General features: G+C 43.0%; 1 protein-coding gene across 1 annotated transcript in view; it reads right to left on the reverse strand.

Annotated features, from left to right (window-relative positions):
- Positions 1 to 4,434: 4,434 nt before the first annotated feature.
- CERS3 (ceramide synthase 3) overlaps positions 4,435 to 19,158 on the reverse strand; it is a 34,228-nt gene continuing 19,504 nt past the window's right edge. Inside the window, exon 10 of the mRNA XM_082768659.1 lies at positions 4,435 to 5,721. Within this exon, the coding sequence (XP_082624785.1) occupies positions 5,590 to 5,721 (132 nt within the window). The 3' untranslated portion in view covers positions 4,435 to 5,589. The remainder of the gene's footprint in view (positions 5,722 to 19,158) is intronic.

The following is a 19,158-nucleotide window of genomic DNA, read 5'->3' on the forward strand; positions in this document are numbered from 1 at the left end:
AACATCAACAACATTATCCTACATGGATTGTTATGACTTTGTATTTGCAGAATCATATGTTGAAGCTTAGACCTGTGCCTTCAGCCTTGTCTTCTGTTAAGCTAGAAACTTCAAATAATCCTACAGAGGCTACTTCAGTTATATAAACTCCCAGAGCCTCTGCACTCAGCCATGGTGAACATTACATTGCTTTGATCACCTCCATTTCCTTGACTGGGACTCCCATTCTTTGACAAGGGATTGACATCAGGGATTTCACCTTCTGCCTGCTGCTTACGTTCTGCTTATGTTAACTTCTGTAAACCACAAGCAGCATCATGCAGAAATGTGGAGACAGAGAGAGAAAATGCTCCCCCCAAAGAGCTGGAGAAAGCCTTTAAATGACTTTTTCCTACCTACCACAGCAGAAGCCTATGCGATGAGCTGGCCAAAGCTTCTGCTGACTTTTCTTCTCCTTATTTGTGAAGGAAAGGTCAGCTCTGGCTATGGTGCCAGTCACTCGCGTGCCACTTTGCTGTCTGACACACATTAGTTACTCTCTGTCCCCTACAGCATGGACATCAGGTAGATTTTGTAATTTTCGTGAGCAGAAATGATGTTCTCAGTGGGAATACAGATGTCCCATGCGGCCTTCAGCAAGTCAGAGGTGTTTATCTTTCTGAACACTGGGTCCTCACCTCGGGCAGCCGAAGCTGGAACCCTCTGGGCAGGAAACAAAAGCCTGGCTCCACAGAGCACAGATAGAGCAGGAGGGAGCCCATAAAACTTACTGGAAAATGAGCACAGGCACTTTCAGTGATTTTGAGCATGACCAATGGAGTCAGCTCAGAGCTGCATTCTTGGCTCATTTGCTGCTCCACATTGAAGGCTCCCAGCTCCTGGGCAGCCAAAGCCATCACACCAACTCTCTTCGGCTTTTTTACAACCAGGCTGTGTTCTGATTCTCAGCATGGACTTTCATTTTTGCCCGCTGATTATCTGTTGTTCTTCTAACCCACAGCTGGGGGAAGTGCCTGTGGAGATGGTGTTTTTCTTTCTAAATCAGCAAGATTTTTTTTTTTTATTATTTTTCTTCACAGTTTGCAAGTTGCTTGTAGCCAAAACTCACAGATCCCTGTTCGATTTGTTTTCTATCTACTCTCTTCTTACTCACAAGCTTAAAAAATGAATTCAGATAATCATAAAACCAAAGTATTTTGCTGCAGTCCATTATTTGTGTTTAAACACCTTCCCTCACGTTTGTCTGGAAACAGAGGCCTGGGAAGAGAAGTCAGAATCTCTGTGCTCTTCCCAACCTGGTGGACAGAAGTGGAAAGAGTAAGAAATACGGAACAGCTTTTCAGCTGATACAAATCATCACAGCTCCCTCACCTTCACTAGAGCTTTCCTACTTCATCAGCTTAAGTTTTATGTCTGAGCTATCTGATTGTGCTTACAACCATGCATTTAGGTTGTAATCCCACAGCCTAATCTAACCAGGTGGTAGCACCTCACACTATGCATGGCCATAAGCACTCCTGGGGAAAAAAAGGAATCATCTCTGATTATCTCTTTCTTTGGATATTATTCTAGTACTTCGCAAATACACAACTTCAAAATCAGTCTTATTATGCAGAACAAAAACAAATGAGAGAGAATACAAAAATGTGTTGGCAATTTAGAGTAACTCCTAATGTTCACAGGATCACTTTTGAGTGCTTCAGTGAAAGCATAAATCTTGAATAATCCAAATGATGGATGACAGAGCCATTAAATTTGCTTTCTCTCCATTCGTGAATTTTCCAGAAAAAAAATTAATAATCAAATTTACCTGTAATTAAAACATCATTTGGCAAATGTCTCTTTCTGTGCTATAAGAGTTAACACACACTGTTTGCTCTGTGGTGGTGATGCTTGACTTGCTGTGCATCCTGCAAACTTGTTCTTAATCTCCAACCTGCCAAGACAGAAAGGCCATTTACCAGCACTCGCTGTTACCCTTTGAGAAGGGGCTGCATTGTCCAGTTGTCAGCCGGATCAGCTCAGGAGCAAACTCTTCCAGAAAAGTGGCTAGAAAGCCTTTCCCAGGCTATGGAAAAACTTGGAAGAGAATTCCTGAACGGGCCCTCACTGGAATGCTAGGAGGGAATGGAAAGCAGAGAGGAGAACACTGCCCAGCACTGAAACCAAGGAAATCCTTACACAGACATTATTTAAAAAAAAAGACTTTATTTATAGTGTGTAGCATATCTGACTGGACGAATTCAGTGGCATTAAGAACAAAAAAAAGATAACTATACGGAATGAGACAAATTGACAAAATGAGTTCCATGGAGTAAAGGAGGTCTGCAAATCAAATCCAGAGCAGATTGGTAAATCTGTGTGGTAAACAGGCACAGAGGCGGCAGAGTAAACACCGACAGGAATATCTGAACAAAATTCAGAGGAATTACATGGAACAGAAGAGTTTCTGCTGTTTCTAATGGGCTAGAACTTCATTTTCAGTCTATAATTCTATCATAAATATTTTGGCATGGTTGAAGTGACAGCAAAATCAAGTACACAGCATCAAAGCATTAAAGCAGGACCCATTTTGTGAAGCAGTCAACATGATGCATTAGTCTATCACCTTGTGCTCACATGCACGTTACCTCCAGTCATTTTGCACTTGCACGTTGAGACACTAATCGTTTTTTTTTAAATGATTTTTTAAAAATCTTAAAGGCACTGAATAGACTGAAAACCTCAGAGCACTGTGGCATTAGCTGCGTTAGCATGAGCTGTGTTCCCTACAACCCCAGCTTCTTGTTCCTGAGTTTCTGTAAGTTTGTAGTGGAAAATGAAACGCGGAACTTTGGGAATGACAAATGTGATGTTAACACAGGACACGTGTCCAGTCCAGCTGTGACAATCTGTTCCCACTTCTTTCTGTGCTGTGTGTGTTTATCCCCAGTACCTGGTGGTTTATGTTAAGAATTTTTAGGTTTAGCTTTGCTTGGCCACTTGCTTAACCCCCTGGAATGGCCTCCCCTGACCTCCCTACCTTCCGTACCCCCTAACTGTGACATCACGTAGTTACTTGTCTACTGAACTTACTCATAATCTTCATCTTCAGGACATTTTCTTCCATATTCTTCTGTACTAACCCAATACATGCCTCACCATTTTATGTTTGAAGGTGTTTATCTGTCTTTTACTCTTCCTTTAAGACCCTACTTTCACAATGATTTAAAACAACGGGTCTTGTAATTACGTTGGATATCCGCAATCCAAAATTTTACCTAGGCAAAACTCCAGCAGAGATAATTGGCTTCAGCGGGAGACTCGTCCAAGTAGGAAGGGCAGGATTTGGCCTCAATGAGACTGTAAATTCCAGTTTAAAACTCAGTAGTTGTTCAGAGGCTTGCTCCTGTGACAGCGTCATTCTTCGTGTTTCCTTTCATGAATTCCTTTCCTATTCACAGCAGAAAAACTTACTGGCATCAAAATCAAATGATAATACCCTGGCCATCTCCCAAAGTCCCATTAGGCCTTGTAGAAAGCGTTGTTGTCTCCACTGCTTTTAAAGGGAGCGTAAAGCCTCCGCGATGGTTCTCCATTTTCTCAGGGAAAGGCAGTTCTTCTTTTCATGTATGCAATAAACAGGGCCCGATAAGCAGCTGTGACCCTGCCAAACTTGCCAGTTCCTTTAGATGATGTAATAAGTACTTACACTTCCAATAAATCCCCACTGCAGTACTTAAGGTATCCTCTACAGCAGTATGGAAACACACACAACAACTACTGAGGGAATTCTGCCTGCTCAGCACAAGCAGCACCACTGACTACAAGCACTGGCACACGAGTCCCCTCCTGCCACTGCACAGTTCCCAGCCTTCTCAGAAGTGCACACCGTAATCCTCTCGGTGTAATTGTCTTTGTGGCAAACACAAAGATCTGGGCTATTACGGTCCAAAATATAAGTAAAAAATTAAACACAGCCTAGATCAACAGCTGGAGAGACCGGACGCCGATATTTTAATGCCGCTAGCCTCCCTTACAAAGTACTCCTACACCTTTTTGTAATGGTGCAGAAAACACTTTTTTCTTCATATCTGAGGTTCCAAACACTTCCCAGTCTTTCAAATGCTTCGGTCACTGAATTACGTCCCACTTTGCCAAGGAAATCTTGAGAAAACAAGTCAGCCATATAGTGCTTCCTGAAGGTCACCGAGTTCCTGCCTGGGCAGCCTTAAGGGAAAAGGAGCCTTTCCGAACCAACAGCTCTGCACTTGGATGTTTGAGCAGTGGTCCCCCTGGTCTTTATCAAGCTGCTGGATTTAGTTCACCAGATGGTCTCAGCTACCACAGAACCACACAGAGAGCTTCCAACCTGTACAACTTAGGACAAATCATTTAGGACCTTGAGAGATAAATGCATCTGGAATTGAGATGGGCGCTGCTCTGTTTAAAAGATCCAGGCTCTCCTCAGAAAGCCCCAGGACTAAAAACGCTGCTGCACTAGCATTAGAACAAGAGTGCCAGCTCATGAAGCACATTTGGTAAGAGGAGGTTCTTCCACTTCTTATGGCACTAACAACACTGTGTGGTCTCAGCCCCATGCTCCACATTTGGCTCTAGCTGCTGTCATTCACTGTTTTCAAAAAGTGCTGTGCGTTCATTTGATATCAGGACCTGTATTTCCATCTCTGCTCTTTCATTCTTAATCTTCTGGGCTGTAGAAGTGTCAGGATCCAGGGGGTTCAGCAGTGTTAAAGGCAAATAAGAAGTACAAAAGAATGTGAGAGGACCCAATTTTCATTCACTATTTTCTCTCTGCACTCCACCTTCTGCTCTAACAGTGGGCCTACAGCCAAAATGACCGAGATGAAAGACATTTTTGAAACCTGGAGCTCAGGGGGAGAATTGGGGCAGATTTTTGTGATTTTCTTGACTGGTAAATCTCAAAACTGGTAAATCTCTTGACTGGTAAATCTCCAAACACAGTATTTGAACTATCATACAGCATACTTCAGATAAAACCATACTTCTGCTGTGAGGCAAGCTCTTCAGAAGCAAATAGCTCGATTTCCTTCATGTTAGCTTCCACCGGCCTCCAGAACACGAGATCTAACTTGCAAAAAATAGCCATTTTGTTGAGGTTTTAAGTCAAAGAGTAGAGACTACAATGCTAGTCATTGTACACCACTGTCAATTTTTCCCATTTTGAGTAGTTTTGTTTCCTAATGGAGTTCACACTACCTACCATGAAACACCAATGAATGAAACTGCTCGATGAAATATGTCTTATATCTGATCGAAAAGCCATGTTAGAATCAACGGGACACTAAACGACCTGACACTTTCACCTTGTTAAGCACTGTAAGTGGCACAGTCAGTGTGTCCAAACACCTTTTCAAACATTAAGCGACTATTCAGAAAGTGGGCCATTAACACATTTTGTCATGTTATGCAATTTTTGCCTCTCCTGTAAGCTGGGCTTTTTTCCAGGTCCAGTAGCCAACAATAAATCAATCACAGTCTCTCATAAGCCTTTTGACTTAAGTTCTATCCTGTAGGTTGGGTTAAAAACGGAGTGGAAATCGCTGCAGGAGGTGGGGCAGGAGGGGGCTACTGGTGACTGCTGTTTAGGAGATGTTTGCTTGACCCACAGCCGTTCTTACTGCCATTCTTTGTGGACTCCTCTTCATTATCCGTAACTGAATCTTCTTCTTCTTCATCGCTCCGGTCGTCTTTCAAGTCCTGTGGAGAAGAAAGCACCGTGAGCACACTCTATACTTGCAGCACTTACTGTCAGGTAAGTTACCAGATTGCTGTTATCAGCGCAGTGCAGACCTTCTCTGGGCTATGGCTGCCAGACGAGCAAGTTATTTATTTTTAATATGAACTGGGTATCCGGATCTTTACAATGACTTTGAAGAAACAGCCAGTTAATTAGTCAGATGCTTTCACTTGTAACTGCAAGATGAAAAGATGGTACATAAAAGTTTCAGATAATGAGACATTCTGCCTCCTTGGAAATTCCCCATTGTTCTCTGAAGACAAAACTCTGTCCTCTGTTTCCCTCAGGAAATAGTGTGAGAAAGGAAGCAAATGAAAGGGGAGCTCTGAACACGAGACTGTCAGAACTGCCCCCCAAAGCCACCTCCCAGGAAGATGGAGGCTGACATCCAAGGAAAGGCCAGTTAACACCACTTTAATCTTGCAGAACCTAATGTTCTTTAGACAAAATTGCACGCACAACCTTGGCCCAGTCATTTGACCTCTTCTTGCTTGTTTCTGCTTTCCCTTGGAAAGCGTTACTAGTAATCCCTGTGTGCTGTGGGATTAATTAACAATTGCAAAGTGCAGGGAAGACTTAAAAGAATATTGTATAAAAGCTAAATATGATGAATACGTGCACTCAGACACAGTAGCTGAGACAGGTATAAACTAAACAATGACCGATTTTGCTAGCATGTCCCCACATTAACATCACTCAGAGAGATGTACCAACTCCAAAATACTATTTCTTGTCCAAAGTTGTGTAAATCACATCAACATTTGCAAAGAGAAGGCTACATCTCTATACACCTATGGTGCACATCTAGGATACATCATCCTGCTGAGGGAATTGCCAGTTGAGGAGGGGATGGTTGCTTCATTAGCAGAGATGAAATGGGGATCCAAACATGGTCTGCCTGTGAGAAAATCCTTCCCACCTCTACAGGAACAGTTTCTAACATTTGACAATCGTATTTCCTTCCCAGAAAATCAAACGTCTCTTTCTAATCAATGTTTCCACAACACAGAGAAAAGACATTGTGTCTACCCAGGTATTGCACAGCAAAGGTTTGGGAGAGATGAGATAATTGTGTGCTGTTTGGCACGGTACAGAACAACAACGTTCACACATTGAGGACTGCAGCCATCGTGGTGTCTTTTTGTAACACGAGGGTGTTTGTCCTTCAGGGCTGTCTGCAGAGGGACAGGAGGCTTTTCTTCATAGCAGGGCAAGCTGCCCCAGAGCCGTGTGCTGGATCTGACAGGTACGTCAGCCCTTGTGCAGACAATCTGCAGGCTGCCTGTACAGCCACACTGGGGACCACTCTTCCATGGATAAATTTGTTTTCCGTGTCATCTGCCTGGACCTCAACTAAACAGGCACAGACAGCATGCTCTTCTGGTGCCTGGAGCAACATGACAAGGTCAGGGATGAGATGCAGAAAGGAGAAACCAGCATTGTTCCTGCTCGTCCTGTATCTGCTCTCTGAATGAACCAACAGCTCTTAGCCTGCTGGTCTGGGGGTCCTTCTTAAGCACAAAATTCATACAGATAAATTAAAGGACAGCTCAGTACTAACTCATCCAGTTTCAACCTCATATCCCTTTATATATTACATTTCTGGTACAACATATAGGACTAGAAAGAAAATTAAGGATTAAACTCTGTCTCATCAGAAAATATAAACCTCCTGGAGCTTTTCTTTTGCTTTTTCCCTAACAATGTACAAAGGGTATCAAAACAAGCAAATCTTATTGTAAATACTGTAAAATAAACTTGGCATGCCATCAGTTAGAGAAAAGGAAAGACAGCCTTTCCCACACAATTTATGAGGTTCTGCCTCTTTCAGATCACCTCTATTGCTCCTGGTGGTTTTGTAATTTGTATTTGCAGTTAAAGACAAATGCTTGGGCGGGGAGGGTGAAGAGGAGTAGGTGTTACAGTTCTGCCACCAGAAATGTTTCCGAAAAAAGTGCAAATCAAACCACAACACAGCCTGTGATGTAGGATCCGCTGCACCCACGGGAAGTACTCATCTCCTCGAGCAGTGAGGCTGAAAATATGGGGAACAAAGGGGGAGGAGTGCTGTTGTGCTCACTGGGAACGAGCCTCGGAGTCGGTGACATGCATGAGTGTATATTTCATGACCCTTGTTTATGGACCTCAGACACTGATGGTCCTCAAGCATATGCTTGACAACAGCTGGCAATCTGCGTTACTCTGAATATGCTGATAACGATATCAGCTCCTGGTTTCTCCGGGAAGGAGCTGGCAATTCCAGCACAGAACGGGAAGCTCAGACAGGATTCGCTTCCCAGTTTTAATGGCGCAAAATTGGATGGTCTGGTAAAAGGTACAATGAGTAGTAATTGAAAAACTTGTGTTACCCTCCAGCACACGGGAAATCCTTGTATTTGAGGTAACATCTTACGTATTTTGAAGAAGCAGAAGTTACATTTTTTTTGTAGGCTGAAACAATCGTTATAGAACAAATTTTCTTTTATCTGGGACAAAGTGCTACTTCTGAATCCTGATACGGATCAAGAAGAAATGCTGCTAAATCAAATCTAAGTTTTTACTATCTGTTTAATCATGAACCTACTTCCTGACCACTTGCCTCTAAAAATTTGTGCTTTAGAAGAATCTGACCTTTTTTTTTTTTTTTTTCTAGCTTTTTTAAGCAACAGGAATGCAACAGAAGTTACAACAGAACTTTGAATAGCTACAGTTTCATCTGTAACTGAAAAACCAAATAAACCTGCCTTTGCAAACTGTTTAATATACCATTACAGGCATATTAAGAAATAGAAAATGAAGTTAGTGCCTCTGATAACTTTCACTTTCCAAGAATGACAAAATATATAACATTTCTAGGATTTGTTCCTGCTTCAATATCAAGATGTTTTCTCTGACATTCTCACATCATAAGTTATAGTTGTGTTTTCCAACTCAAAGACTCTGTGCTTACTGTCCCCGAGCAACAACAGATGAATATACTATCAGAAACACAAGCACTGGCAAACTGTAAATGTAACTGAGGCCATCATCAATACTCAACGCTTTGGTTTAATGGCATCAGCTGAATTTATTACACTTTTGACGGTTTGGGGGTAACAGACAAAATGGAGATTTTATGTTCTGGATGACTAACCAATTTAATCTTTCTAAATGGATGAATGGTTTCAAGGTTTATGAGAAGCAACACTAATGCTATAAAGTCTGCAAGAGAGCCATTTGTAGTGAAGCCAAAGCCGCAAACTTTTATAATCTTTTTTCCTTTTGTTTAACCCTTCCACCTGCTGCTCAGTCTGCCTCTTTTAGTTAAATGAACCATATATGTTAAGGTAGCTTTGGCTTCTTGCATTTCACTACTGTTTGAATTTTTATCATTCGAGTCATTAGCACTGCATCTTATTACATGAACAGACAAAGACCTTCCAAGAGACTTCACCAAGGAAAAAGACTTCTTGAAATTATGAGAGAAGCAAACTTCAGAGACCACTTCCCAGCCTTCTGTAGGAAGACAAACACTGGACAAATATCCATCTAAACTAACTGCACATTTCTCCTAACTGTGCAAGTTTGTCTCAATAAAGCACTCGGAAATCACTTCCCTCTTGACAAGCCTTTGGGCTGCACTCTTTCTACTTCAGCTGATGAGAACATTGGAAGAAAGACATGGCTGTGCTGGAAGGCAGACAAGTGCTAGCTTCCTGTTCCTGCATGCTGGTGGCAACATCTCATCCTGACACTCACTGGTGGAGAAATGCACTGGGCAGACACCACCCGCCCTTCTCTCCTGCTCTGCTTCACTGGGGCACGTGGCACCGTTATCCAGAGGGATGCTGCGGTAGCTTTTTATCTTCTTCTCAGTAGTTAAAGTGGAAAGTACAAGAGCAGAGGGAAAGCAGTGCCAAACAGTATTAAAAACAGGCAAAAATATCTTGTAGCAATGTAGATGGATCCTATAAACACTGAGGAAGCCTTAGCAACATGCCTTCTACATACTCAGGAGGGGAAGGGCACTTGCAAGTGAAATATATTGTTAGAGTGCAGATTGTCAAGCTGAGATCTCAAAACATAAGCTGTTACTGTAATGACATGCTCCAAACCAGAAATACCCACTGAGGCATCATGGAGAAAAAGCATCTGGCTGACCTTCACCCTTTCAAGGCAAATTCAGACCTGAGCAGAAGAGGTTTCTGCAGGGAAGCTTGATTGCTACATTTGTTTGATCATTCAGCTTCCAATCCAGCTTGTCGTTGACAAAAGCACACACTTTGAGACATGCAGTGACTTCATTTGGCATTACGAAGGCAGTAGCCTAGTCTCTGCTTTACATATTCATGGTGTCAGTTTGGGAGTACAGTGGTGGGGGGATGTTTGTGCATCTCCTCTTCCAGCTAAACAGAAGAGAGGATCACAGAATCATAGAAAAATTAAGGTTGGAAGAGACCTTCAAGATCATCTGGTCCAACCATTCCCCTACCACCAATGTCACCACCAAACCATGTCCCTAAGCACCATGTCTCTAAGCACCACGTCCAGCCCTTCCTTGAACACCCCCAGGGACGGGGACTCCACCACTTCCCTGGGCAACCCTGTCCCAATGCCTGACCGCTCTTTCTAAGAAGGAATGTGTCCTAATTGTTTTAACTGTTGCAGAGTAGTGCTCTTTGTCCAACTCTTTGTTTTAATTGTTGTAGAGTAGGGGCATGACGTTTCCATTTCTCCACTCACCACAAACATCGCCCGACTGCCAGGACTTTTCAGCTACGATGGCGAGAGGCTTGGCAACTCCATCAGCCAGTTCCCTCAGGACCCTGGGATTCACGTCATCAGGTCCCACAGACCTGTACCTGTTTAGATTCATCGGGTGGTCTCGAATGTGCTCTTCACTTACAGTGGGTGGGACTTTGATCCCCCAGCCTCCATCTGTGGGTTCAGACATTCATCATGGTGGCCCCTGGGGACTCCTCCTGTCACCCCAATACAGCAGCCCGAAGGGAGCTGGGTCCTCTCTTGTGCTCTTCCTCGAGGCTCTGTGCAGAAGGGCTGCCACCTCTCACACCAGGGGATGGGAAAGAAGCGCTCACACAACCCCTGAGAATCGGCAAGAGTTTTTATTGCTGGGTGTTTGGTGGCTCCATGGCTCCTCCTCTCCATGGCTGCCATCCCGCTCGGTGTTTCCCCAGACCACTTCTCTGTCCTCTCACCAAGGGGGGCTGCCGCTCACCTTGCTCCTTCTCTCGCCTTCTTCCTGCCTCAGAGGCTCTCAGAGGACCAAGTAGCTGAGCAAGTGGTGGGCCAGCAGCAGGGGGGCAGCTTTTAGAGGGCCCGGGGCAAAGGCAGGGCAGCGGTGGCCACTGTGACCCCAGCCAGCCTCTGTGATGCCCAACGCGAGCGGCCCAAAGGCGGCTGTGCTGGGAGCAGCCTGGAAGATGCCCTCACGTGGAGAAGGAGGAGGGCTAGGGAGGCTGAGGGCCCCTTTTCTGGGGCTGGCTCCCCCAGGCCATTTGGTTTGCCAGACAGAAAGGCTGCCCCGTGCAATCCTGCCTCAACCCATTTTTCTTCACATCTCCAAGGGTTAAAATCTCTTGTTAACAAAACAAATTACATGTACTGGATTGTTTCGTGCATTGTTTACAGACGTTGTGAATCTTCCTCTGGATCTCTTAATATTCTCAACTTCAACTACGTAAGCATCTGCAAATTTCATCACAAAGCTGTTTTCCTTTCCTTTGCGTTAGGAGGCTACTCAAATTCAGCTCTAATGCCGTTCTTCCCAGTACTGCAGTCACTTTTCAATTGCATGATACACGCCTGCTGCGCCTTACCACAGGCAGAAGTAAGCAAAAACAGCTGCTATTAGTTCAGGCTCCTCCTTGGTGCTGTCTGTACAGGGGGTGGCAGATGATCAGACCAGCTGAGTTCGGCCAGGTACAACGCTGACTTCAGGCTTCTCAGCAGCACAAGGGGATTTCAATTTTGCCGCTGCCTGAGCGAGACTAAAACTAATTAATCCTGGAAGCTAAGCTCTCTGCTCCCGCTGCCAGTAGGAAAGCAGCAGTGCAGGCTGCCAAGCAGCTTACCTGTTCCCTGTTGCTGCAGCAGACCAACATCCCTGACCCCTGCAGTGGCAGCAGGGCAAGCCGGACTCCCCAGGACACTGACGGTGACTACGCGGCACTGATGGGGCCAGCACAGCTGTAGTGTGATCTCCCTCACTGCAAATACCTTACTCTTCCCAAGAGCCTGCTGTCTCAGACATGGCTGGCTATTTACCTGCTTTGTTTTAAGCCCTCACTGGCTATAGCTGAAGTCACGCAGGAGTGACAACTGAAGAAGCCCGTTGTATCTGCTGACACACTCTGAACCACATCGTTCTGTGCATAGTGAGATCTGCCACCAAATAAAAGCCAACTCAGAGTAAAAATGTATAAATTACAACTCCTGCGAGGTTTGTGTACCTGGACAGAAATGTTCGTTAAAATACCTACAAATAGATAACAAGCAGGGACTAAAGTCCCAAGATACACAAGTCCAAGGATATACATTCGGGCCTTTTAGGTTGGGAGTAACTTACTTCCACCCAATTAAATGGATTTCTTCTGCAAGATACAGACACATAAAAAGCAATTCACAGCTGACTCTGGGATTTTTGTGTTTTCTGATTTGGTGAAGTTTAGATTTTTGGATTTTCAAATATTTAATTTCATCCTCCAGCATGATTTGTAAATGTTTATTTCATTAAAATCAGAATATCCTACATCTTATACCCTAACTCTACCTTAAGAATATTTTCATTTAAATACCTACAACCGTATTGACTAGATCTCAACTTTTCAATGTAAAGACAATAAATTCCACAGCACCTGCACATATGGGAACAGCTCACAGTACAGAGATGAAAGCTACTAGTCAGCACAGCAACCACTGACTCAAACAAAAGATAATAAACAAGAGAGAGAATTAAAAGTGAGTCCAAACAGAGGGGGGGTAATTTTCTAATAAATAATACTACAAAGTTGATGAACCTCCAAGTTCTACATGTTTAATTCAACATCCGTAATTCAACTGAGCTGACATATGACTTAATATGACTTTGCTTTCCTGCGGAGACTAAGGAATATACATGTGGATTCATGCAAAGTATTCTAAACTTCCAGCCTGGAAGATTTTATTAGAAAACTTATTTCCCTTTTCAGCTTATGCACACTAGGCAACATAAATAATGTTCATTTTCAGTGGGAGATGCACTGTTGGGCTCCACTCTCCACAGTTTTTAAAAGATACAGACCCTTTAGATGAATTACACTGGACATCTTGTGGCCAAAACTTGTCTTACTGAATCCCTCTCCTATGAAATACCCATTCCCCAAGTTTTCCACTGCACGTTTTCAGAAGGAACTCAAAGATGTGTGAAAAAATAAAAACAAAACTAAAAGTTACACTAATTCCACAAATACTGAAAAGAATAGCTGCATACAGCTCAACGTTATTATTAAAATATCTCCCTGATTTTGACTGACGGAGTACATTTAACCTTGAAAAATATCACTTGCATTGACACTCAGCATACCACACCTGTAACTGGAGCTATAATACCGTGACTGTTCAGAAGAAATAAATCATTGTTTACAGTTAATCAGGTACTCTGTGGTTTCAATAAAGTCTGCTTGCTGTGTTATTGAAATCCACTAACTAAACCTTGCACTCAAGTGTATGTGGCTTTACGATAATGTCAAAAGCCCAGGAGGTACTGAGTGAGTCATAATGTCCCACTGCTTTTTGAATTATTCCAATTTTAAATCCACAGTTGGCAACGAAACAAAGAACAATATAATAGGCATTTGATGCTGTTCTGCATAGTGAACTTTTTTTTACCCTAGCACAGAACTTGCATTAAGCCAAGGAGTTCAGTGTTCTGAACCTTTATCAGAACACGCACTTTTATTCCTTAGAAGTGTGTTTTTGGCTGAAGGACAGATGATCAGACACTCGTACTTTTCTCACTTAGTGAGGTAGGATACTGCACTTAAGGCGAATGCTTTGAAACAACACAGCTGCTAAAGAGTATTCTTACAGAAGCCTTACGGCACTATGAACATGACCTGAAACTGCAAAGAATGTAACTCTGTAAACACCAGGCACTTCTCTCCTATCTAACGTGCCCATGAAGGCGTGCACTTCTCTATTTTCTTTGTTAGGAGGCGTTCTGTTCCTTGTGTGATGTATCCGAATGTTGCCCCAGTACTAAAAGTTACCGAACCAATTTTCAAGTCACATACCCAACACGTAATGTCTTTTCATTTCACATTCATAGCAGTATGCAGGATACCTAAAATAATTTCAATGCAGTCTTTCTAAACACCCTGACATCAAGGCTGGATATAAAATTCTTCCAGTAGTACCTAATGAACAAAGTTTCTTAAGTAGCAGTAGAAGTCCCTGAGCCTTGTACGAATTAATTCACCTGAAGGGAGATTTATTTCACTGAAGTTCAGCATTCTGAAAGTCAGGTACCTACTTGTCATCTAGGACTGCTCTCTAACCAAAAAAAAAAGAGAAACTGGTTCCCCTGAGGGAGAGCTGCCCCAGCACTCTGCAGGTGACCCCACTGGACACAGCAAATTGCTCTCTGGAGTCACCTCTCCTCCTCCATGGCTGCAGCAGGACCTTTAACTTGAGCCATAAACAGCTTTTATATGGCCAAAGTGAGGTGAGACACATCCTACCCTTATAGGCTTCAGGTCCATCTGCATCTCCACGCGACTGGACTGAGCGACTGATGGGGTTTGTTGGTTTGTTTTCTGATGAGCTGAACTCCGCCACATGCTGTGCCTACTCAGAAGTTATTAGACTTGTGTTGCAGAGCACAGACTGCTCCTTTTAAGATTTCCTGCCTTCTTTGCATGGAATAAGGATTATGGAGCACTTCCAGACCTACCTAGGGAAACGTTTTCTTTAAATACATGTACAAGATAGGACAAATTTTCTTTCTCAATTGATACTAATCTATCATTAGCTAGCTTTATTTCAGAAGTGTTTTTAAAAAATTGATTCAGCAGACTGCAGTACTGTAAACCCCTCTGAAAGTCTGAGAATGACTCAACTTACAAGAAAGACACAACTCAAAACACTGCAGCATATATTAACAATAATAAATGAAGGGATCAAAAGTTCCATAGAAGATCTAGGGCTTGCTCTGTGAATTGATTTTTGGCAATTGAAAAAATAAATACATATGCACACTATTATATATATATAGTTTTTATATAGGAGCATATATAAAAACTAGCAACAAATGGAACATTTCATAAATATTCTGCTCTAAAATTAAAAGATATGAGCAGTTAACAAGAGACGCCAGAAAAACTGTCAGCAAATGCCTTTCGATGAACAGCAGGGCAAATCAAGGAATCGTAAAGCAAAAATTTGACTGTCATTTATCTGAATTAGGAACTTTCACATGAAAAAAAAAAAAAGTCATTTAGATCACAGATTTACAAAAAGCAGAGTTGTCCTGTGCCAGACACATACATACAGGGAGAGGGGAGGGGGCGGTTGTTTGGCCAGATCCTTTGCTGCTGAAAACTAATGCAGTCCCCTTGACTTCAAGTAGAGCCGTGCTCATTTATACCAGCTGAGAGCCTGGCCCCGAATCAACGCTGCAGACTTCTACTGAACTGGCCAGGGCAGGAAGCTTTGCTTTCAGAATTACATACAGTTTTGATTTGCTATTCTTAGAGGCAGTGGTCATCTGCAGCTCCTACTGAAGTAAAGCACGGCAATTTGGAAACAATAAAGCAGCTGAAGGATTTTTACACGGCACACAGGACACCAGCACAGCCCTGTTTATGGCACGGCTAATAGACGAGAGGCAGAGGGAGCATCCACACACCCAGTTTGTTGGAGTATGGCCAGAGGACCGAGTCTGCTCTTGCAAAGCTTTGCGTGTGCATAACAGGGCTGTGGAAGGGGACTCTGTCCACCCCAGCATACGTTCACAAGCCCATCTATTCCAATCAAATGCTTGGACATTATTTTCTGCAGTTTCTCATTACTTCATCCCTCCATAATGGTAATAACAGTCCCTGACTTACATTTTCTAACCTTCACCTGATTTTTATATAATGCTCAAGGGAAAGGTGGTGTGGGATTATGGGCATTCTGAACAGAGTGGGTTTATAAAAAAAAAAAATAAGAATCAATCAATCAATCAAAATTCCAACAAAGAACATGGCTGCTGTTCTGAAATGTGAGGAGCACAATTCAGTAGTACAATGTCATTGTTCCCCAGCCATTGTTCAGCTGCCGATTTTGACAATATGCATTACTGGTACCAAGGGCAGCCCTGACCTCAAATCCCCAGCAAATGCAGGAGCCCGGAGCTCACAGGCACGCAAACCGTGGCCTTCTCCGTTTTGCCTACCGTTGTAAAGGCAGCCAGCAAACCTCTTACTCTTTTACACTTCTGCCTTCCTCTCAACCCGCCTCCCCAGATGAATTTGGCAGCACGAAGTGCGACATGTAGCCAGGCTTTGGGCTTAACTAGATTGCTGTAACAGAATGGGAAATATGCAGATGAAAGAAAGTCATAACAGGAAGTAATTTCATTTTACTAGGGCATGAGCCTTCATGCTGCTGACCTGGCTGGCTAGCTCCCATCTCCAGGCTATTAAAAAACCCATGTCTCAAAGGCAATAATTTGAATCAACTGGGAAGGCTCCCAGATAGACTGGTTTTCATCTCTAAGAGGGAAAACTTCCATTTGTCCTGCTTCATTCCCCTAATAAGCCATCCTCATGAGAAAAACTGCTGTAAACATTTATCCATCGAGAAACAACAAATTCAACTTCTCCGCAACCCATTTTCCTTTAAAATGGAGGAGAGGCAACCCCTCCTAATCAAGTTCAGTCTGACTTACGTGTGTGCTAAACCTCCATTCAGAGAACTCCGAAGCAGGACGTTAACACGTACTAGCCCTTCCCAGTCTAGAAAGTAAACAAAATCTCCACTAAAAGCTTTTTACCAATTTCCCAATCCTATGCTGGCATGAAATTGTAATTTACTATTTTAGAGGATAACAATAATCTGTTACCCCTTTTATAAGGGCTACTTGGAACTAAAGCAAGCAAATCTCTGCACTCTGCTTTATCAACACCCTGGCTGCCATCGGCACAGTACAGGCTTAACAAAGCACGTAAGAAAAAGAAAACAGAACAAAAACTTCAGTGCCTATGGTTTAGGGAACTAAACCCCATTCCCTGTTAAACTCCTGTCAAATGACACTTTGCTGAAATGAATAACTTCTCCCCGTGTTAATTCTCTTCAATTTTCATTTTTTGATTACAAATGTCCTGAAAAAGTTTTCCATTGCTAAAAAAAAAAAATAAAAATGACTTTTTAGGAGCCAGGTAAACTGCTGTGCATGCCAAAACTCAACATACATTGGAGAGTTCCTTTTCACATCCCAGTAATTGCACGGTGCGTGGAAGCGCAGCGCTGTTGCGTATGACCAGGGTCACACCGTGACCCTTTGCAGCTGAAGCCAGAAGTCAGCGTTTATTAGCCGGCAGCAACCAGGCCAAGTTCACCTTCGGTGTCCCTGGTGCACACCGAACAGTGCACAGCTCCAATGCGTGAGCACTGCTTCCAGCATTATTTGCCACCGAAGAGATTTAAAATGTAATTTCTCTAAAGGCCTTTCTACTTAGGTGTTACATAAGGTTTCCTCCCCCCATAGCTTTAAAATTACGATTTGTATTTAGAGTTACATATCTCAGGTTATTGCACAGCTCAGCGAGGGCAGCAATGCTGCCCCAGCTGCAAGGGCAGCCAAGCGCTCGCAGTCGCAGTGCTCCCGGGTGAACAGAGGCTGAAGAGCGACTCCCACATCAAAGGTAAGTCAGTAAGGCTTTAACCACTACAGCTCCATGGTCTGAGTGTGATGGATGGAGACCTGGTTCTAAAGGTAACCAAGGAAAACAATGCAAGAGCCAGGGAGGCTTAAATTTGTCATATGGAAGTCTGTACTTTCATGGATAAATGTTACCTGCAAACAGGAAAATTGGAAAAAACATTTCTTTAAAGAATGTGCTGTGGGGCTATGATAAACAAACAAGTTCTCACCCAAATTCACAATTGAAATTTCATACTCCCAGGTCCCACGTGGTTAGAGCATTTATTTTTAGTAATTCATTTGAATCTTATAAGTTACTCTTGATACAAAGACACCAAACAAAAAAAAGGTAGGAGGAATAACTAACAAAAGAATTCCACACAGGGCCCAAGGAAAGAAAGCTCAGCAGAAGCAGAGGTGCCTCTGAACAGCCTCCGCCTGCACGCAGGTAGCATGGCCTCTGGGAACTGTATAACCTAATTTAAAAGCTTCCACAGAGGGTTATAGCAGGTCTCTAAAGAGGTAAATTCACAACAAGAAAGCTAGAAAGGAGCACAGGTCAGCACCTGTGCAGGTGTAAAGCTGCATTACTCCTCAGTACAAGCAGTGAGGGCGTGTGTTACAAGAGCAGGTTACGTCTGTGTCCCAAAGGGCTTTCAGGCCTCATCTGTGCATTACTGTTCAAACACTGAAGTATTTGAGTTAAACTTTTAGGGATGCAGCATTACTAGTACGTGTTATTTTGACGCAGAAAAGGAAATAACCAATATAAGCAGTCTTTATGTGGCTAACCACTTTCAGAGCAAGGACTGTACTGGCATCCCAGGATGAGTACATAAGAAAAGGGAAGAAAGTTTAACTTGAACTGGCAGAGGGAACCTTAGCACGAGAGCAGTCCTCCGGCAGAGCAAAATGCTTCAGTAGAGGAAGGAGCGCTGGACGTAGCACAAGTGTCATAACAAGTATTTCACAGCTCTTATGTCAAGCCCAAAATAGCATTTTCTTATCATTTTCAGCTATCTTACACTGCCATTAGTCATTCTTTGAGAGTTAACTCTCACTGTTCTCTTGGGAATTTAGACTGAGTAAGGAATGAATAAACCATGGACAAGAGTATGTCCAACCAAAAATGCTTAAGAAATACTTGAGTACTGCTTTCGTTTCAGTAAGTAGTTTAAAAAAATAGGAAGAAAGAACCAAGGTGAATCCAAACAGTACTTGATGACTTCTAAAGAACACCAGCTATTAGTAGGAAGCTCGTTGCCTTAGTCAAGGACAGTCTGATGGCAACAAAGCAATAAAAAGAAGCAAAAAATATATTGCTGGTAACATTACGGCCCATTAAAAACCTGCCTTTACCTTCTGCCACTGATGGACTTCGCATCAGCCCTGAAGTATCTGAGTCATGTGGACACCGTGCCCATTTCCTACAACTTACACATATTTTTCAAAATTTAAAACACCGTAGTCTCAAAACCTTAACTCTGTGTGTAATGGTTTTAACATGTAT

Source organism: Aythya marila, assembly GCF_965140915.1.
Source record: "Aythya marila genome assembly, chromosome: 11".
NCBI classification, from domain to species: Eukaryota; Metazoa; Chordata; class Aves; order Anseriformes; family Anatidae; genus Aythya; species Aythya marila.